Raw genomic sequence first — 19400 nt, 5'->3', positions numbered from 1 at the left:
TTTTTATGTGATAGACTGGCACAAATTAGTGCACCTCTACAAAGTGAATGCAAGATAAGACATGGCGTTCAGACAGTTCAATTTATCCTTATGCACTTCGACAGTTATCAACTATAGTTAATTTAAGCACAATTTAATCTCAGTGCATAAGGTTTTTGAGGCCACAGTTTATTTAGAGAATATTAGTCAACAGACATTATGAAAACCAAAGAACATATCAGGCAGGTCAATAAATCAGGGTGACATTATAAAGAATTATCTCAAACTTTGAACATCTCATAGGTTATTGCGTAATTTATCATCAAGTCATCAGCCAGTTCCCAGCCCGGATAAATGCAGAGGATTGCGTCAGGAAGGGCATCCGGTGTAAAAACTTTTGCCAAATTAAGCATGTGAGTGAATAACTATGTAGGGTACTGTATTGTTCCCTACATAGTTATCTGCCTCTCAGCCTGTTCGGACGCTTTTTTCTCTGCTCTCTGCTTGCTTGCATTTTCCTGCCTTTTACTTTTTATCTCCTTTTTATCTCCTAACCTAAACCACAGAAAGTTGGATTTAGTTTTTATTTATTTATTTTCTTTTTATTTTCTTTTACTTATTTTTTGATTTGGATTTTGAAAAGATGCCTTCCTTCAACACAATGGACTTTGACAAGCTTTTACAGAAGATAGCTGTTATGGAACTGAAAATCTGTCGACTTGAAGTGAATTATGATGTAAACGCCGCGAATGGAAATGATACGACCCTGCCCGTGATTCCGAGCGGTGACCACCAGCCCAGCGACTCAGCGAACAAACAGTTCCCTGAGGAAAATGAGAATCCCTGGACCACTCTGGGTGCAAGACCAAAGGACCAACGAACCCCACGCCTAGACAAAGAAAACTGGCCGAGACTACAGAGAGATGTCCCAGGACAAGTAAAACAACAGCGGGCTGTTCCCACAACAAATGATAGGAGTAAACCTGCTGGAAATGCTGGAATTCCTTTACGAAACAGATTCGCTCCGCTCCAAAATGTGACCCAGGAGGACAAAAACCAGAGGTATGTCAACGATTTTCGTTCTAAGACATCAGAGAAAAGACATGCCACAGGGCCAAGGACCCTGATATTATGCAATGGTTCTGTAAGGGGGATTAAACATTTCTGTAACAAGAAAAATACAGAGGTGTTGATTTATAACGATGGGAACTGTGGCCTGGTGTCTGATTTAACAGACATCCTTCAGACAGACCTTCCAAGGATCTTGAGAAAACGTCCGACCTTGGAAAACCTCATAATACATGCTGAAGCCCTGAAGGACGTCAACCGGATAAGAAAATCAGAAGTATTAAAAGAGGATTACATTCGTTTGTTGAAACTTGTTGATGGCCTGAATGTCAAGGTTCTTCTTAGCGGGCCTCACCCACCCGCTAACTGCGGAGACGAGATTTTTTCCAGAATTCTGATGCTAAACAAATGGCTGGAAAAAACATGCAAAGAAACAACTGTAACCTTCATAGACAACTTTAACATATTTTGGGAAAGAAGACATCTGTTCAACAGAGATCGTTTCTCTCTAAATAGGTCAGGTGCAAAACGGCTGATTTCAAACATCTTCTATTCTGTGAACCATGCGTCATCAGCTTTGTCCCAAAACAAGGAACATCCAGTGCCAAAACAAAAGATAAGCCCAGTGCAGCCCGAACAAGCCAAGATAAAGATGGCCAGAAAGATGACACAGAATGAGGCGTTGTCAGAGCTACAGGACGATTCATCCCAGATCTCAGCAGGACAACGAAAGGACCAAGAACCTCCATCTTCACAAACACCGGTCCAGACTGGACCTGCCTCCCCTTCTTCTCCACAAAGCCCAGAAGTTCCTTTTCTGGAATTTTCTCATAACATGAACAAAGTATTTAAGATTGGCCTACAGATGACATCCTCTCCACATAGCCATTCTGCTGTGAATAAACCAGGATTCTCCAAAGGCCTCAGAGCCTCAGATCCTTCTCCTCCACGTATCACAGAACACTCTGGTACTGAGGAACTCCAAATTACTTCGCTGTGATACAGTTTGGGCCCTGGCCACACGTTTATCAGACATGAGAGTTCCCAGCATCAGCCGGGGCCTTTTGCCGGAGATTATGGAATATCTGTGATAATACGTGGCAGAAATAAGAAAAACAAAAGGATAAACAGGAACAAATACTTAAAAATCATAAACTGTCAGATGCAACCTGTCACAGAGACATCATCAACCACTAAGTCATATAAACTGGGTTTATTAAATATTAGATCTCTGTCAGGAAAATCCCTTTTAATTAATGACTTCATTATTGACAATGATCTTGATGTAATGTTTTTAACAGAAACATGGCTGCATGAATTTAGTGAAGCAGCTATACTGATGGAGTCGACTCCTCCAAACTACAATTTTCTTTGTGAAAGCAGACAGCAAAGGAAAGGTGGAGGAGTAGCAACATTGTTTAATGATTCACTAAAGTGTAAAAAGGTGTTTTTAGGAAAATTTGACTCTTTTGAACATTTGGCTCTCCAGGTAAAGGGCCCGGTACGAACTATGTTTCTGAATGTGTACAGGCCTCCTAAGTCCACATCAAACTTTTTTAATGATTTTAGTGACCTGCTGTCTGTGATATGTGTTGATTATGACTGTTTAATTATTGTTGGAGACTTCAACTTTCACGTTGACAACCCTGAAGACAGAAGTGCAAAAGAACTGTGTGACACACTTAGAAACTTTGGTTTAAGTCAACACGTTAAACAGCCAACACACAAACAGGGACATATTTTAGACTTGATCATCACTAAAGGTCTAAAGATTTCACAGGTCAATGTAACTGATGTTGCCTTATCCGATCACTTTTCTGTTACCTTTGAAAGCATAATTACCAGCGACTCATTTAGCCGAAGGGACATCGTAAGAAAACGCACCTTTAAGGACAATGCCGCGGAAACTTTTATTCAAGCTTACTCTGATACTTCAACCTTGGGCTGCAACTCAGCTGATGAGCTAGTAGATAACTTTCAGTCTAAAGTCTCAGACATCATTAACTGCATTGCTCCAGTCAAAGTGAAGTTTTTTTCCGGGAAGAAAAAATCTCCTTGGAGAAATGCTCCATCAGTTAGAAGTGAAAAAAGGGAATGTCGAAAAGCTGAACGCAGGTGGAGAAAGAATAGACTCCTGGTTCACTATGACATCTATAAAGAGAGACTTTACAGATATAACTTACAACTGAAAAATGCAAGAGAATCTTTCTTCTCTGAGATCATCAAGAAAAACATTAATAATGCTCGTGTCTTATTTTCCACAGTTGACAGGCTAACAAATCCTCCTGTGTCCGTGACTTCCGAACTCCACTCCACCAGGGCCTGCAACGAATTTGCTAACTTCTTTACTGAAAAAATCCTAAAAATTAGAGGATCACTTTGTACTACCATATCAACACCAGAACCAATGCTTTATTCAGCTGGAACTATTTCTGACAAAATGTCCCATTTCAGCGAAATAAACCACAAAAGCTTAGAGCAGATCATTCAGCAGCTAAGTTCCTCCTCCAGCTGCCTTGATGTTCTACCCACAGCTTTCTTTAAAAAAGTTTTTCCTGGCATAGCGTCTGATTTGACTCAGATAATAAACGCGTCCCTTCAGTCAGGTGTTTTCCCCCAGTCCCTAAAAACAGCAATTATCAAACCACTGCTGAAAAAGAACAATTTAGACAAACTTCTACTCCAGAACTACAGGCCCATCTCAAACCTCCCCTTTATCAGTAAAATTATTGAAAAAGCTGTATTTCAACAATTAAACACCTTCTTAACAACGACCAGCCGCTTTGACGTATTCCAGTCAGGTTTCCGCGCTCACCACAGTACAGAGACCGCCCTTATCAAGGTGTTTAATGACATCCATATAAATACAGACTGTGGAAGAACCACCGTGCTGGTACTATTGGACCTTAGTGCAGCATTTGATACTGTTGATCACTCCATTCTGTTAGAGCGCCTGGAGAACTGGGTCGGCCTCTCTGCTACAGCTCTCCACTGGTTTAAATCCTACTTAAAGGACAGGGACTTTTTTGTATCAGTAGGTAACTTTACATCGAAGATTACAAAAATCACATGTGGGGTTCCCCAAGGGTCCATCCTGGGTCCCCTCCTCTTCAATATCTACATGCTCCCTCTAGCCCAGATAATAAAAAATAACAACATCAGCTACCATAACTATGCAGACGACACACAGCTCTACATCACCATGTCACCAGGTGACTATGAACCAATTCAAGCACTGAGTAAATGCCTAGAAGAAATCAATGCATGGATGTGTCAAAATTTTCTTCAGTTGAACAAAAACAAAACAGAAGTAATAATATTTGGACCAATAGAGGAGAGATCAAAAGTTAGGTCACAGCTTCAGTCGCTTCAGCTAGAAACCACTGATCAGGCCCGAAATCTGGGAGTAGTGATGGACTCAGACCTGAACCTCCAAAAGCATCTAAAGACAATTACAAGGTCAGCTTTCTACCACCTGAAGAACATTTCTAGGATTAAAGGACTGATGTCTCAGCAGGATCTGGAAAAACTAATCCATGCGTTTATTTTTAGTAGAATTGATTACTGCAACGGTGTTTTTACAGGTCTGCCTAAAAAGTGGATCAGACAGCTGCAGCTGATCCAGAACGCTGCTGCTCGCGTCCTCACTAAGACTAAGAAAGTAGAGCACATAACCCCAGTTCTAAAGTCCTTACACTGGCTCCCTGTATCTCAGAGAATAGACTTTAAAATACTTCTGTTAGTCTATAAATCTCTAAATGGCTTAGCACCTAAATACATCACAGACTTGTTATCAGCGTATAAACCCTCCAGACCACTCAGGTCTTCTGGCTCCAGCCTACTCTGCATACCTAGAACCAGAACTAAACAAGGAGAAGCAGCATTTAGTTCCTATGCTCCACTTATCTGGAACAAACTTCCAGAAAACTGTAAAAGTGCAGAAAGCCTGAGTTCCTTTAAATCGAGATTAAAAACACATTTGTTTAGAATTGCCTTTGAATGTTCAAGTTAAAATGTTTTACTGTTTTCAAATGTTCTTTTTTGTTTCTACACTATCCCTACTTGCTTTTATTCTGTTTTATTTTCCAATATTTTAATCATGTAAAGCACTTTGCATTGTCTCTGTACTGAATTGTGCTATATAAATAAATTTGCCTTGCCTTGCCTTGCCTTGGTAGAAATGTATTCTACGTAAAATTTAACAGCTCATTCACTTTTGTCTATTGAAGACCTTGTGTAGCTCTCATCAAAAATCTTTATGTACCTCAGAATGTCACTGCTGTCCATATACAAAGGCAGATCAATAGGAAGTGGAGTGGTTGGCTGTATATACCTACATACATACAACAGGCAAGATCCCAGGTGCAGGCTATTCAAAGAGGCCCCGGAAACCATACTAGCAGGAGCGAATTATATAGAACGCCATAACCAAGTGGCTGGAATAGTGTACAGAAACATCTGTTCAGAATACCAATTGGAGACCCCCAGGTCAACATGGGAGTCACCTCCTAAGGTGGCGTAGAATGACAGAGCTAAGATCCTGTGGGACTTCCAGATACTAACAGACAAGATGATAATGGCCAACCAACGGGACATTATGGTCATTGATAAGCAACAGAGGACAGCCATTGTGATCGATGTGGCCATCCCAATTGATGGAAACATCAGGAAAAAAAGAGTTCAAGAAACTGGAGAAATACCAAGGGCTCAGGGAAGAACTAGAAAGAGCCTGGAAGGTGAAGACAACAGTAGTGCCCGTGGTCATTGGAGCACTCGGGGAAGTAACCCTCAGTATGGAGAAGTGGCAGGTATCCAACAGATACCTGGAGAAACATCAGACATCTCAGCCCGGAACAGTGCAAACTTAGGAACAGCTAAAATCTTAAGAAGAACCCTCAAGGTTTCTTCTTACGCCTTTGGTAGAGGACCGAGCTTGAGAAATGGAAGCCACCCACCCGGCTCAGGAGTATGAGGGGTGGGTGAGAGAGCAGTTTTATATACTTGTGTACTTGTTTATATACGTGTGTATTGAGCAATAAACATGGGAATGCCCTCTTTCTAAATGTAAGAATAAATAACATAAATGCACCTCTGTTTGAACCTTGCTACATGACCACATTTCACATACATTTTTACCTTGCTTTGCTCCTAACCCCTTCCCAGTTTTAGAATTATACTACTGTTCTGGTTTCCAACATGGAGTTGAAAGCATATCACCGCTTTTTCTTTGATAAAAAAAAAACAGAAGCATATCTGGGCTCAAAGAATGTTCTGACTATGGGTAAAGTCAGGAGACGAAATGGATGAAAGAAGACAAAGGAATGAGGGGGAGCGAAGAAGATAGGAGTGGAAAAGAGAAAGAAAGTTTGTTCACAAGAAGGAGGGAAAAAGAAGACTGTAAAAAAGAGAAAATTAAAAAAGAACAAAAACAATACCCAGAGGAAGAAATAAAGAGGAAGGAGGATGGAAGAAGAAGGATGGAAGAAGGAAGACAGATGTGGAGGGAAACTAAAACAGTAAAAGATGAAGGTAAAAAAAAAGTCACAGAAGAAGGAAGAGTTAAGAATGAAGAATGTAAGGAAAATGTGAAAATATAAAGAAAAAGTAAGGAAGGCAGTGCAAGGAAGAAATGACTGAAGAAACAAGCAGACAGAATTGACAATTCTTCTTATAAAACAAAGAACAGGAATCTCAAACAACTCCATAGGAAGAAGATCCTACCTAATAATGAAGTGGTTTTCTAAACCACACATGACAGTCAGCCTCCTTGAATCACTAGATATCTAACAGTTTGCCAGGCCATCCAACCACTACACAGGAGATTCAATATCCATTCAAAACTTCACACAGAAAAAAGTATTCTCTTGGTCTCTCTGGACATAAGAAGACACATACCCTAATCTGGTACACTGATTTTAGCTCAGTATTCAATACCATAACTCCTAGAAGGTTAACTGAGAAATGTTTCTTGGTTTGTTTGAACACTTTGACTTGTCTCTGACTGTTCTTGACTGAGAGAATAAAGTCAGTCTTCATCTGCTATTCATCACACACACCGCAGTGGTTCCCCTCAAGATTATGTACTCGGCCCATTGGTGTATTGACTGCAAACGTGCAACATATAAAATGGATAATTAAGTTTGTGAATTATACCACAGTAGTATTTGGACAGTGCTGAACACCTCACACCTTCTGCCAAAACATTTTGTACTCGGGCCATTCAACAAAATTGCATCACAGGCGGAACCAGCGGACTGCAGCACAGCTTGTTTCATGCAAAAATGCTGCAGTGCTCTTCAAATTTAGTAATTTGCATTATTTTAATTTGTTTCATCTATTTTGTGTTTCATCTAGTTTGGAAATTATTAACTTATCTGTTAAAGATTCCAAAAAAAAAAAAAAAAACACTGTTTTGTTGCAGACTTTTAAGTATGTAACACAATGGCAGTCAAGTTGAGTTGATTTAATCTGAAAAAAGAAATAATTTTTGCTAATTACATCTATTTTAAATGTTTTTAGCTATTTATCATGCTCATGCTCATACCTATAGACCTTGAGGGCAAAATGGAGAATGTGCGAGCACCAGATATGAAAATAAGAATTATGCATCTAAAACCCATAAAAAAAGTAACTTTTTTGTTGCCCCATGGCATGTACCTGAATGCTTTATGGCACAACAAATAGAAAAATACTTCTGGCTAAAGGCAAGAAAAGCGTGTTAAAGTTGCAGATCTTGGAGAAAAATGTCCAGGGATGAGAGGCCAGAATGTGACAAAACTCACTTTACTGTTTAATTGTTATATATCATATGTAATCAATGCCATATGTCAGCACAAGGTCCAAAGTAAACACAGTTGTTGTTGTGTTTATTTTATGTTAAATAAAAAAAAACGAATAACCCAAAGTTAACTCCAGAATTAGCAAATGCTATTTTTTTCACCTTGAAATGCACAGTCTGTCCTGTATATTCGATCAAGACTCAGCAATTCTGCATTTTGAATAAAAAGACTTTAGGAGCAGTTCCTCTCAGAGATACTGTAAACATCATTAAGTACTGTTATCTGTGAAAGCAGGGTATCTGTGCAATGGAGAGAAGGGACGTTAAATTAGCCATTTGTCACTGCATGCTAAATGGCTTTGTCTGTGGCACGCTACAGTCAAAAAGAACAAAAGCCCTGGCAAATTGTAGGGCAGCTGTTGCCATAGTTACGCTACCAGCACCACTGGCTAGCAGTCTGGTCTTCTGGGTATGAGCGAGGACAGGGTTTGGCTAGAATAGAGAAATAGTTTATGCGTTAATTACAGTATTGTTAATAACAGCATGTAACCCCAGTGGGTGCTGCAAACCCACTCTCTGCAGACACCCTCCAAAATATCAGCTTAAGCACGCTGAAAATGTCACATACAAGAATACAACACGAAACCTTGCAAAAAATGAGTAGCTACACTTTTCAGTTTATGGAATTCAGCTAAAAACACTAGCATAAATTACATTTAAAAACAAAGATAGCGCTCCCATATGTATATAAACATATAGAACTACCAGTAGCTGTGTACAAAGTCACAAAACACACCTGTTTGACATATTCACAGAGTTTAGAAGCACCAATAACCACCACTTTGCCAGAAAGTACATTGGACAATTATTTTCAACAAACTGTTTTAACAAATTTGAAGACGTTTCGCTTCCTATCCCAGAAACTGTCTCCACATTCCTCCCAAACTCCAATGACCATGACCTGGATGACTGAGAATCTTCACCAGCAACATGTGGCATACAACTTATTCAATTAAATCAGACCTGAGCTTGTGCTACAGATTTTGAAAAGATTAATGGACAATCATTGCAGTCTCTACATGCCCAAAGCTAGCAGAGACACCCCCCCCCCCCCAAGACCAAAGTACACCAATGTTTGTGGTTGTAATGTGAAAAAAATGGGAAGTTGAAGAGGTAAATGTAAATACAGAAAATCTGAGAGCATACCTGCAGTTATTGCAGGAGCTCCAGCTAGCTCTCCATTTATGCCATTCTCCCTGGCAGCGTAAGGAGCTGTGGTCATGTGGGCCCCGCCAGGCTGGCAGGTCCTGTAGGCTGACGAAGAGTAGTTGTTTGCTCCATGGGTGCCACCAGGTTCTTGACCCCCTGATGGGTCCCAATGGGGCGAGTCGTCTTCTGGCTGTCGACTGTCTGCCATGCTGTTGCTAGATGGCAGCTGGCAAGAGCGGGCGAAGAAATGGGGATCTCAGTTTCTGCGCGAGAAGACAAGAGGAGAGGGAAGAGACAGGTAAGGAGAGAAGGATGTTCTGCTATGAACTGCAACATTAGTTACGTTACATAATGGAGAAGGAACAGGCTCAGGCCTTAGGGTGCACTGCATCAGTAACATTCACAAATCTCTTTTTGTCAACCGTAATCTCTGCCGCAGCACCGCTGCTTCACTGTCAACACGACTCCAGCTACAGCTGTGCTCGTGCAAGTTTGTGTGTTGGCGGTGAGTCGTCGGGTTTGGCTCTTGGGCGGCAGACGACAACCTCTGTATAAAACACTATTGATTTCTATGTGCGCTGGGTAATGAATTGAACAGCTAGCAGGCCAGGTGGAATAAACAACTGGTAAAGACGAACAGAGTAGAAACTGGGTTTAAGGCATTCAAGCAGAGTTGAGGGGATGAAAGGTGGGCTTAGATCAATCATACATGACGGGATCCAAGTAGCTAGCATTGAAAAATCAAATAGCAGTTAGTTCAGATACAAAAGTGGCAAAAACTCTGTGCGTTTGTTCATGTCAGACAAACCACAAACAACTTCCTGCGTTGGAAATGTATTGGCGGCTCAGGGTTCAGCATGCCCCATTTAACTCACTGTATACCCTAAGCCACGCACAATATCCCGAGGGAAGAGCCTTGATCATACATAGCATTCATATTTATACAACAGATAATGTGTGATAAAATTACAATGACTGGTTATGAAAGGGGGGGGGAGTGGGATCTGTGGCTGAGGTGTTCAGATCTTTGTTCAGAGAGGAAAAAATTTTTCCTCATCTTACCAGGGTCAAGTAATGATCTCAATATAAATCAATAGGAAAACTTTAATTTTTCAGAAATTCTGATACTCTTTTGAATAATGATCCTCTATAGAAATTCAAATTATTTTCCACTCTCAATTTCTTTTGTTGTAGCTAATCATACTGGGACAAAATCTAACTCATAGGAACTCTGATAATGTAATCTAATAACATAGTTAAGTGACTTAAACTTTATACCTCACATTTTCACAGAAAACAGATGGTGGATACAGATCAAAACTGATCAAAAGATCAGGGAAAGAAGCTAAAGGAGTAAACACTGATGACTGTATAATCATCAAATGCCATATAAGGTATTGATTTCCATTGTTGGAATATAACAAGCCATAAATAAAGCTGGGGTTTTCAACAAGTTTTCTTTATTACATGCAAGCATAATTGATTTAGAAAACCGATGTTAGTTCAAATTTTATACTTTCATATTTTGCACTGTTGTCCTACTTTTTAATAAGGCAGTTCCAGTGTCCGGCTAGCCCTGAAAGCACATTCAATTTACCGCAGTCCAGCAGTAAAAGGGCTGAAGCAGAGATAAACAAAGGGTGCAGTGGTGGGTTTTACAGGAAGATAAGTGGCTGGTAGTACCTGAGCTGTGTGTAAGCATTTGTGTTGAGGTAATTTGTCATTTAGCTCTGCAGTCCACAGAGATCCTGAGAGTGAGGGGAAGCCTAATGGAGAAAACAGGAGTCGATAACTGTACCCTGAGCACAAGGCAATGGTACAGTGAGCATTACTAACTGCATTCACAGTATACACCGATTACCGTCTATTCTCATAGACCACCTAATAGAGTGTAACCATATTCAGATAACCAGAAAAGAACAGAATGGTGCTGTTATATGTGAAAAAAGGGAAAGTAAAGGTTTTTCACACATTGCTGGTAATGATGTACAGTACAACTAAAATAAACATACTGTTTGTTCCTTTATGAATTGTGTTATTGCAAATATATATGCCATCACTACTACGTTTTTATGCAATCAGACCATGAGAGCAAAAAAGATATTGCAAGAAATAAAATATACAAAAGAAGCTCAGAATATAAGAACACAAATTGTTTGTTAATTAGGACGAAGCAATGTACAAGTGGGGAGAATTAGAAAGTCATTAGTTTTACGGGCCCAAAGTAATGAACCAATTTAACAAAGTAGCAGAGTTTTTGTCCAGAATGTTTTAAACTGTGTGTCATAATGATTATGTTGAAACTTTTTGGTAGAAAGTCTTAAGCTCCAACCTGATAATGTACATTGACCTCCACATTCATCAGCACCCCCGCTAGAAATATGTTATTGCAGTGGCCTAATCTCCCAACAAAATGTGAACAAACAAACTAAATACAATCTTTAATTTGAATGCATTTGACAATCCTAATCTCAAGTTAGGGGGAAAAAACAGCTTTCAACCAAATATCTGCTGCAACAATTATTGTAATGCCTCCATGTAACGGTCATGCTTTACCTTTTTATGTATGTCAGAAAATCAGGGAAAATTTGGTGGACAGGCCTGTGGGTCATCTGGGCTTGGATCCTGGTGGGGGGTATGGACCAGGTGGTCCATACTCCGGTGGTCCCAGCATACAACCTAATAAAGGTTTTTTTCATATATAAATCAAGTGGAGCACTATGGCGAAAGCAGCAAGACTCCACTTGTGAAAGTAAAATCTGTGTTGGGCTCTTTTTGGCATTAAGACAGCAATTCTTATTGCCCCATTGCTAGACAGGACACACACATACAATTTTTTTTTTTTTTAAATCAGGGACATTTTTAATCAGTACTCAATTTCTTCCCATTTCCTTTTGGTAAAAAACTGTTACACAACACAAAGACCCATTCTACTTAGTCACTAGGACTGGGCAATGTGGACCAAATATAATATCCCGTTTTTCTCCATTAAAATATTTCTTATTGTTCGAATGAGATACTCTAATCTTCTGAGAAATTATATTTTGCTGAGCTGTAAGCAGATAATCATCATAAATAATAGAAATAAAGGCTTAAAAACACTAGTCTGTGTGTATTAAATCTATATGTGTTTCAGTCACTTGAGTTAGTGAAATAAACAAACTTTTCAGTAATACTTAATCTGAGGATTTGCACCAATCTCAAAGTCCAATGTGGCTTCTTTGTGTATAAAATATGTCAACAGCTGCTGTAATAAATTACAGTTTTGATATTTTTTGTCACTAAATCTTTCACACAAATACTGTTTGAACTTAAGTTAGAGTACGGGTTTGTGTTTAAATAAATACAATGCAAAGACATAGTATGTACTTAGCTTGTTATACCAAAAGCAGCATTGTTTTGTCACTAAGCATAAAAAAAGACCAAATTCCACTGGGTTTCAAACTTGCAACTAGAAAAAAAAAGTTAAAGTTGGATTTGATGTCAATCCCTGATCCTATTTTCAACTTCTGATGTAAATGTAATAAATCATGAGTGTTTTTTGGCACTTGTATCTGGGCCACTGTCATCCACTTGAGTATATGCTAGGATTAGTAGGACTATTAGTCATTTATTTCAGTTTAATTGAAAGATCAATGTGAGCATACAACTCATTGTTTAGGTTTCTTTTTGCTATTTGCTCTATGTGACTGTTAAATAGCTAGTAACATTGGTCATTGTTAATACCCAAATCTCCTACTGAGTGCCACTACAGACACCCAAGCATTGCCAGCAATAATTGTACCACTTCTTGAGAGCCATGGTTCTGTCAAAGACAAACAGACAACACATCAACCCATAAAAAAGGATTCCAAAATCTGACAATTGTTATGTATCATTATTCAAAAGGGAAACTTACAGTATAAATGTTAATGTAACAACAGGGAGTTACATATTTGGACCCTAGATGTGTTAGTAAGTGGTATGTTGATTTAAAAAGATTGTGTTTGTCCTAAAGGTGGAAATGGGTTTTTGGTTTTAACCAGCAGAGGGCAGTGGGTCATTGTTGAAATCCCCTACCATTAAGTCAAATAGATGTTCAACAGCTGAAATAGAGGAACTCATCCCTATAAAAGCCTGCATTGTCAAATATAATCCAAAGAATGAAAACACAGAGTTCAGAGACTCAAGCTGAGAAACCAGCATGTAAACATTCTCCTGCAGTGATGTTGTCTCGTGCTATTGGGGCTAAACATTGAGTTAACAAATAATATTTTAAATGTGAATGACCCTGCTCCTATTTTTCCTGTATGAAGGCTTCTATTTTTGTCTTCAAGCACTTTCATGATCAGCCGGAAGCTATATGATTAAGGCATATTGGTTGTGTGTTGCGCCTGTGCAAATATGTTAAACAAAAAAGCCTAGAAGTATGATGAGTAATTCACAAGAACATTGCAGAGTAGACATGATACCAGTAAATGCAAAACACCTCTGAACTGAATACAATTCCTGGCAGAGTCAAATGTTTTATGAGTCTGAGGTCAATGCAGCACGATGACTCAAAACGGTAGAGCACAACTAAGGTAAAGCCTTAGTTGACTTGAAGAAAACTGTACAAAGCTAAAAGCTTTACAAATGAGTTTTTTTTCCTGTCCATGATCACATGTGTAATCTCCACAGTGCCTAACATGTCATGTATCATTTTTCTGCCACTGCTCCCCGGCAAATCCTCATTTGAAAAGCAGTTCATATATTGGAAGAGCAATAAAATACAGGATATAGGCTGCTGTCCTTGTGCTCTGTCTACGTGCTGTCTGTCTGGTGATGAAGGTCACTTTGAGCTCTGGCTAATTTCCAGACCCAGTAAGATTACTGTGACTGGAGGCCAAGATCAGGGTGTGACTGGGGGCTCATGGAGAGGGAAAGGCACTGTGGTCTGGTTTCCTGAAAATCTGTAAAGCAGTGCATAGTATATTTAGTTCACAGTAAGGTTTACAGTTTGTGTGAAAGAAAGAGGATGATCATTGCACTTAAGGCCTAACACAAAACAGCTGGTAGCAGTGCAGTGCATCAATATTCTAGTCATGGGAACCCATTGCTTTCTTATCATCCTAAACAGAAACTAGGCTGCAATCCACTATCCATACAAAAAAAGAGCATCCCATGTTCTTTTTCTCAGTACAGGTTCCTCACTGCTACTTAGAATACCATAAAATAGTTAATCAAAAAGTCAAACTCATATTATGTAGAGTCAATAAACAGATATAGTTATTGATATAGATATAGTTCAACCATTCGACAGTGGTGCAGGAGTCAGGGAGTTCGTCTACTAACTGGTGGGTTGCCAGTTTGATTTCCCGCTCCGAACGTCTCAGTCGTGTCCATGGGAACGACACTACCCGAACTACCTGCTGATGGCGGTCAGAGGGTCATGGTTCACACAGCTATTAAAGAAACCCAGATCATTTATTCCAAAACATGGAACATGTAATGATATCAAATGAAGCAATATATATATATATATATATATATATATATATATATATATATATATATATATATATATATATATATATATATATATATATATATATATATATATATATATATGTTTTGCTATAATCTACACAAAATAATATCTTGGCCCTCCACAAGGGAAATAAAGTCTCTTTTTGAACCACTAGGTAAATTCAAAAGCAATAGCCACCGTTCAACCCTAAGAAGGCAGCACTAAGACGGTTTTAAGACAAATATTGGAGAACTAAACAACTTCACATGTTCTACAATGTTAATGAAATTCAAACAGCACTGTCTGGCTTCTGCATTCAGCTCTATCATAGCTTAATGCTTATTGTTGTAAGGTTGTAAATATGCCTCACATACTTCGATCCCAAAGTCTTTCCCAAAACACTGATGTGTTGTACTTTAAATCTCTAAGAAATTCATTCTTGCACTTTTGATTAGATTGTTGAGCACATTATACCACATAAAATCATTGAGTAACCACAAATAAATAAATAAAGTGCACCGGATTATAAGTCGCACCATCAATTTTTGAGAAAATTTAAGGATTTTAATTGCGCCTCATAGTGGTATTATAATAGCTGATTGCTTCTAAGATATGCTACATTGATTCTATAACTCATGCAAAAGAAACCCAGACAAAATATTACAATTGTATAAGTGATGTTACATGTACATAACTTTTCATTAGGCTTTCATTTCTGTAAAAAAAAAAAATCTTAATAGGTCTTATTAGCTGAAAGCCATAATCCTATTGAGCAAAAATTGAAAACTCAAACTAAAAACTGAAACTTGAAATACTGTATAACACTTTGTCTGAGTCACACTGGTTCAATAGAATGACTGAAAGACATTTGAATCTCAGATATATTGTATTTTTAATCCACATTTAACATAAGTAAAATACAATTTCAGTTTTATTAAGATTTAGACATGAGTATAAAAGAGGCACAAATATAAACCAAGAAAGAAAAAGTAAAACAGGATTCAGGATTCAGAATATACAGTCTGCCTGGACAATTGAGGCAGAGTGAGTATAATATATGAGAGATTTGGGTTCTGCATCCCGGTAGACAGCAGATCGGTTGTAACTGGCAAAAAGCCTGTGGCACCTGGCCAGAGGGGTTGGTTGATGCTGATAGGTATTCTGTCTGTACTTGGAAAGAAAAGTGATGATTTATGAACCAATGAGTAGAGTTAAGCTCTACTCTTTTGTACTTTATTACAAGTATTCAGGTGTATGAAGTAAATTTGGGCTGAAGCATTTACTTCAGTATTTAATGATATTTAATCCCAAAAAATAGGCTTATGCGATGTACAGTTTAAGTATAAAGTGAGAGAGAAATTGAAACAACTACTCTTTGTTTTGAAGGTGCAGAACTTTGTGAAGTTCTCTAACTGTGCACTTTATAAGCACTCTCTCACTTAGTCACCAAAAAAACCTCAGGACCTCATCAGCCTTGTTTGTACTTGTTCCAGTTTTCATTAAGTAACTGTAATTGCTGCGACTGTAGATGTGGACAAGTTTAGATGAAAAGCCATTTTCTATTACTTCTGAAGACCAACACACATCTGCCAAAAGTGGGCTCCACTTGCACTCTAAAGTCATATTTTTAAAAAGTTTACTGCTGCAAATAAAACAAGGCTGGGTATTTTCGAATCTGAAAGTTTGTATTTTATCCTCTTTATGTAGCTATGCTATTTTAGAGTTGAATGCATAAAATACAGAGTAACACATCATTGGCTTGCTTTGCTACTAATATTTAGCGCCACAACAATCAGCCAAACTGAATGCTTTTTGAATGCATCAAAGAGTAGCCAGATATGCAGCTTGAGACAAGGAATACAAAGTTATCTGAGCTATTGAAATTAAATGTGAGCTTTTAGAATAGGACAGAATGCTTAATTGACCCAAATAGTGAAACTCGTGTATATTGGTAGTAAGTTAGAGAAATAGTCAAAAAAGTAGAAACAAATACTTTACCGTTATTAAAAATAGCACACTCAGATTAAATGACACATGCAACTGAGTAGTGTGACCTGAAAGTGTACAACATGTGCATGTGTAATTGTGGATAAAAACAGCAGCAGACTATCTACAGAAATATGGAGAAAAAAAACTGTGTGATTAACAGCAGGGATGTAAACAACCGTTTGAGCTTGTGGGTTAGCATTAACTGGTCTAAAGTCACACAGTTGCTGGGAGGAAGGATCTGTGATAATGCTCCTTTGTGCACCTAGGAAGCAGCAGTCTTACTGAAGGTGTATACTTAATCACCATGTCTGGAGAAGAGCAGGCAATACTCATCACTAGGCTAACACTGTTTCTACTGTCAAGCAGCATGATCCTGTGGGAATATTTTTATGCACAGGAACTGGATGACTATTCTGGATTGAGGGTAAGAGGATAGCGGCTAAATACAGCTAAGACAAAACAGCTCCAAACTGCTCTGAACCTCGGAGTAAGGTAAAGATTCCTTTCCCAACAGACCAACGACCTAAAGCGCACAGCCCAGAAAACAAAGGATGGGCTTCAGGAGACAAAAGGTGAAGCCAGAGCCAGCACTCAAAACCAAACAAACATCTTAAAAATGGGGTATGAAATATAGCATTTTACTGAGACTACCTATCTTGACTGACTTTGACAGGATCTACACAGAAGAATGGAAAAATTGCTAAAAAAAAAAAAAAAAAACTGTTACAGAAATGTACTTCAATAATATATAAAGCTATGGGCACGGATACTTATGAGCCCTTTATTTTTAAATGATTCAACTTGTATGCATATACAAAAATGGTTTTGCATTGTTATTATGGTCCATGTTCTGTCATTTAAACAAAAAAAACATTTTGTTTATCATAGCAACATGTGGAAAAAGAAAAGGGATGTGATTACTTTCTGGAGGCACTATATATAATGTACAGGCAGGTCTCAATAAAACCAAATATTAAGCATATATTCAGACCAGTACATGAACATACTTTTCAGAAGGCCAACATCTCCTTATGTAACCTTATTTTATATTACAATTTTAACAGGAAACTAAATTCTGGGGTTTATTTGGCTCTAAGTTACAGCCATCAAAATTTATAGGATAAATCTCTCGTAATAGTTCACTCTGTGTGTAATGAATATGAATAATGTATGCATTTCCATTTAAAATTTTATCACTGACATAAATTAACTTTTACAAAATATTATAATTTACTGAGATGCATCCTGAAAAAAGAATCTGATGACATTTTATCACCTCACATCCCCACGGACACAAGGATATGATGTTGGATGCCCCCAAAAAAATCATCAAGCTACTGGGCTGCAGTACCTGGGAAGGCTGTGGACATGATTTACCCAGTAAGACGCAATCTGTGCAAAAACAACAGAGCTGCTGTCAAAAGAAGATCCATTGCAGACGCACGGTAAAAAGTGCAGTCTACACAAAACATGCAGTCATGTTTTTCATCATTTTGGGAGAGATGCTCGTTGCCATAAAATAGAAGTGGGCTGTCCATTCAGAAGGAGAATCTGAAAAAAATTACATCTTTTATTTGGTTAGCATCTGCCACCTCTCAGAGGAACTCAGTAGAAAAGGCAGATCTCTGCTGGCAGGTTTTTAAAGTGCTAAAGTAAAAAAAAAACTTTTTTCTTTGTCAACACTAATGAAGCAAAAATAAAAGGTAATAAGCCTGTTTATATTCTGTAAAACTAAAGTTAAACTGTTCATTAAATAAAGCGGTAAACTACCTCAGAATGTGCCTGAAACAAGGTTACTCTTAGAGGTGTAATTTAAATTGTACGCCAATTGTTTTAGAAGTGGCTCAAATGATCTGTGATCGACAAATTTTCAATAGACTAATTGCATGCTGTTATTTTAGAACCTCTTTTCAATATAATTATAGCAATTAGAAAAGTTAAATCTAATGCTGACATCATCCAGATGTCAAAGGTTCCCTGGAGATTATCATGTAAGTTGCACTTTCCGTTTGTTTATTTTCAGGGATTTTAAAACTACTGTCTGCCATGGCTGTGGAGCACCGTCACAAGAACAGTGAGTTAATAAACTGTCAGCCACAAAATCCTTTGCTAAATGACTTTCCAGAAAATGTAACGACTGAGCCGATAAAAAAAAATCCATTTGCCATGTCCGTCAATCTTATCTGCTTCCTTCTCTTCCTTAGCACTTAGAGATCTTCTTCCCACCTGTTATTTCTTCATCCTCATCCTCACCTGCCTCCTCCTCCTACCACGCTTGTTCCGCCTACTCACTCCTCCACCTTTCATCAGGCTTCAGCACTCTCACAAACGCGCTCTCTGTTGCCTCATCTCCCGCCTACGAGCGGAGCACTTTACATGCCGCCATTTCGCTGAACGTGTGTGTGTGTTTGTGTGTGTGTGTGTGTGTGTCTGTGTCTGTGTGCACGCGCATGCACATCACACAGATGCTGCATTGCGGGGCTGTCCTCTGAGGGCCATATCGCTGCAGGAGTCACAGAGGCAAAGAATGCAAGTCCTTGTGTCTCAAAGTGTAACTGGGGACGTCCTCGTGTACTCTTCAAACTTTTGAATTGTATAAAGGAAGGTTTAAGGTTTGTTCCTGTACTTAATGTCTGTGAGGTAAAATCATGCACATGCCAAGTTATAATGCCTCGGAAAAGTATTCATATTCCATGACATTTTCACATTTCGTCACATAACAGCCTTACATAATAACATGTAATATACCAGGGGTGCTCAAGTCCAGTCCTCTGGAGCTACTATCGCTGAACTGTTAGAGGAATCGCCTTCTCCAATACACATGAATTAAACAAATGGCTAGCAACCGGGCCTCTGCAGAGCTGCAAGATATGCTGATGAGGGAATTCA

General features: G+C 38.6%; 1 protein-coding gene across 1 annotated transcript in view; it reads right to left on the bottom strand.

Moving 5' to 3' along the window:
- map2 (microtubule-associated protein 2) overlaps nucleotides 1–19400 on the bottom strand; it is a 71461-nt gene that overhangs the window by 45795 nt on the left and 6266 nt on the right. Inside the window, 1 exon segment of the mRNA XM_036128632.1 lies at nucleotides 9032–9297. Within this exon segment, the coding sequence (XP_035984525.1) occupies nucleotides 9032–9242 (211 nt within the window). The 5' untranslated portion in view covers nucleotides 9243–9297.

This window comes from Fundulus heteroclitus, unplaced genomic scaffold (assembly GCF_011125445.2).
Source record: "Fundulus heteroclitus isolate FHET01 unplaced genomic scaffold, MU-UCD_Fhet_4.1 scaffold_105, whole genome shotgun sequence".
NCBI lineage: Eukaryota > Metazoa > Chordata > Actinopteri > Cyprinodontiformes > Fundulidae > Fundulus > Fundulus heteroclitus.
This window is presented reverse-complemented; position numbering and strand designations above follow the sequence as displayed.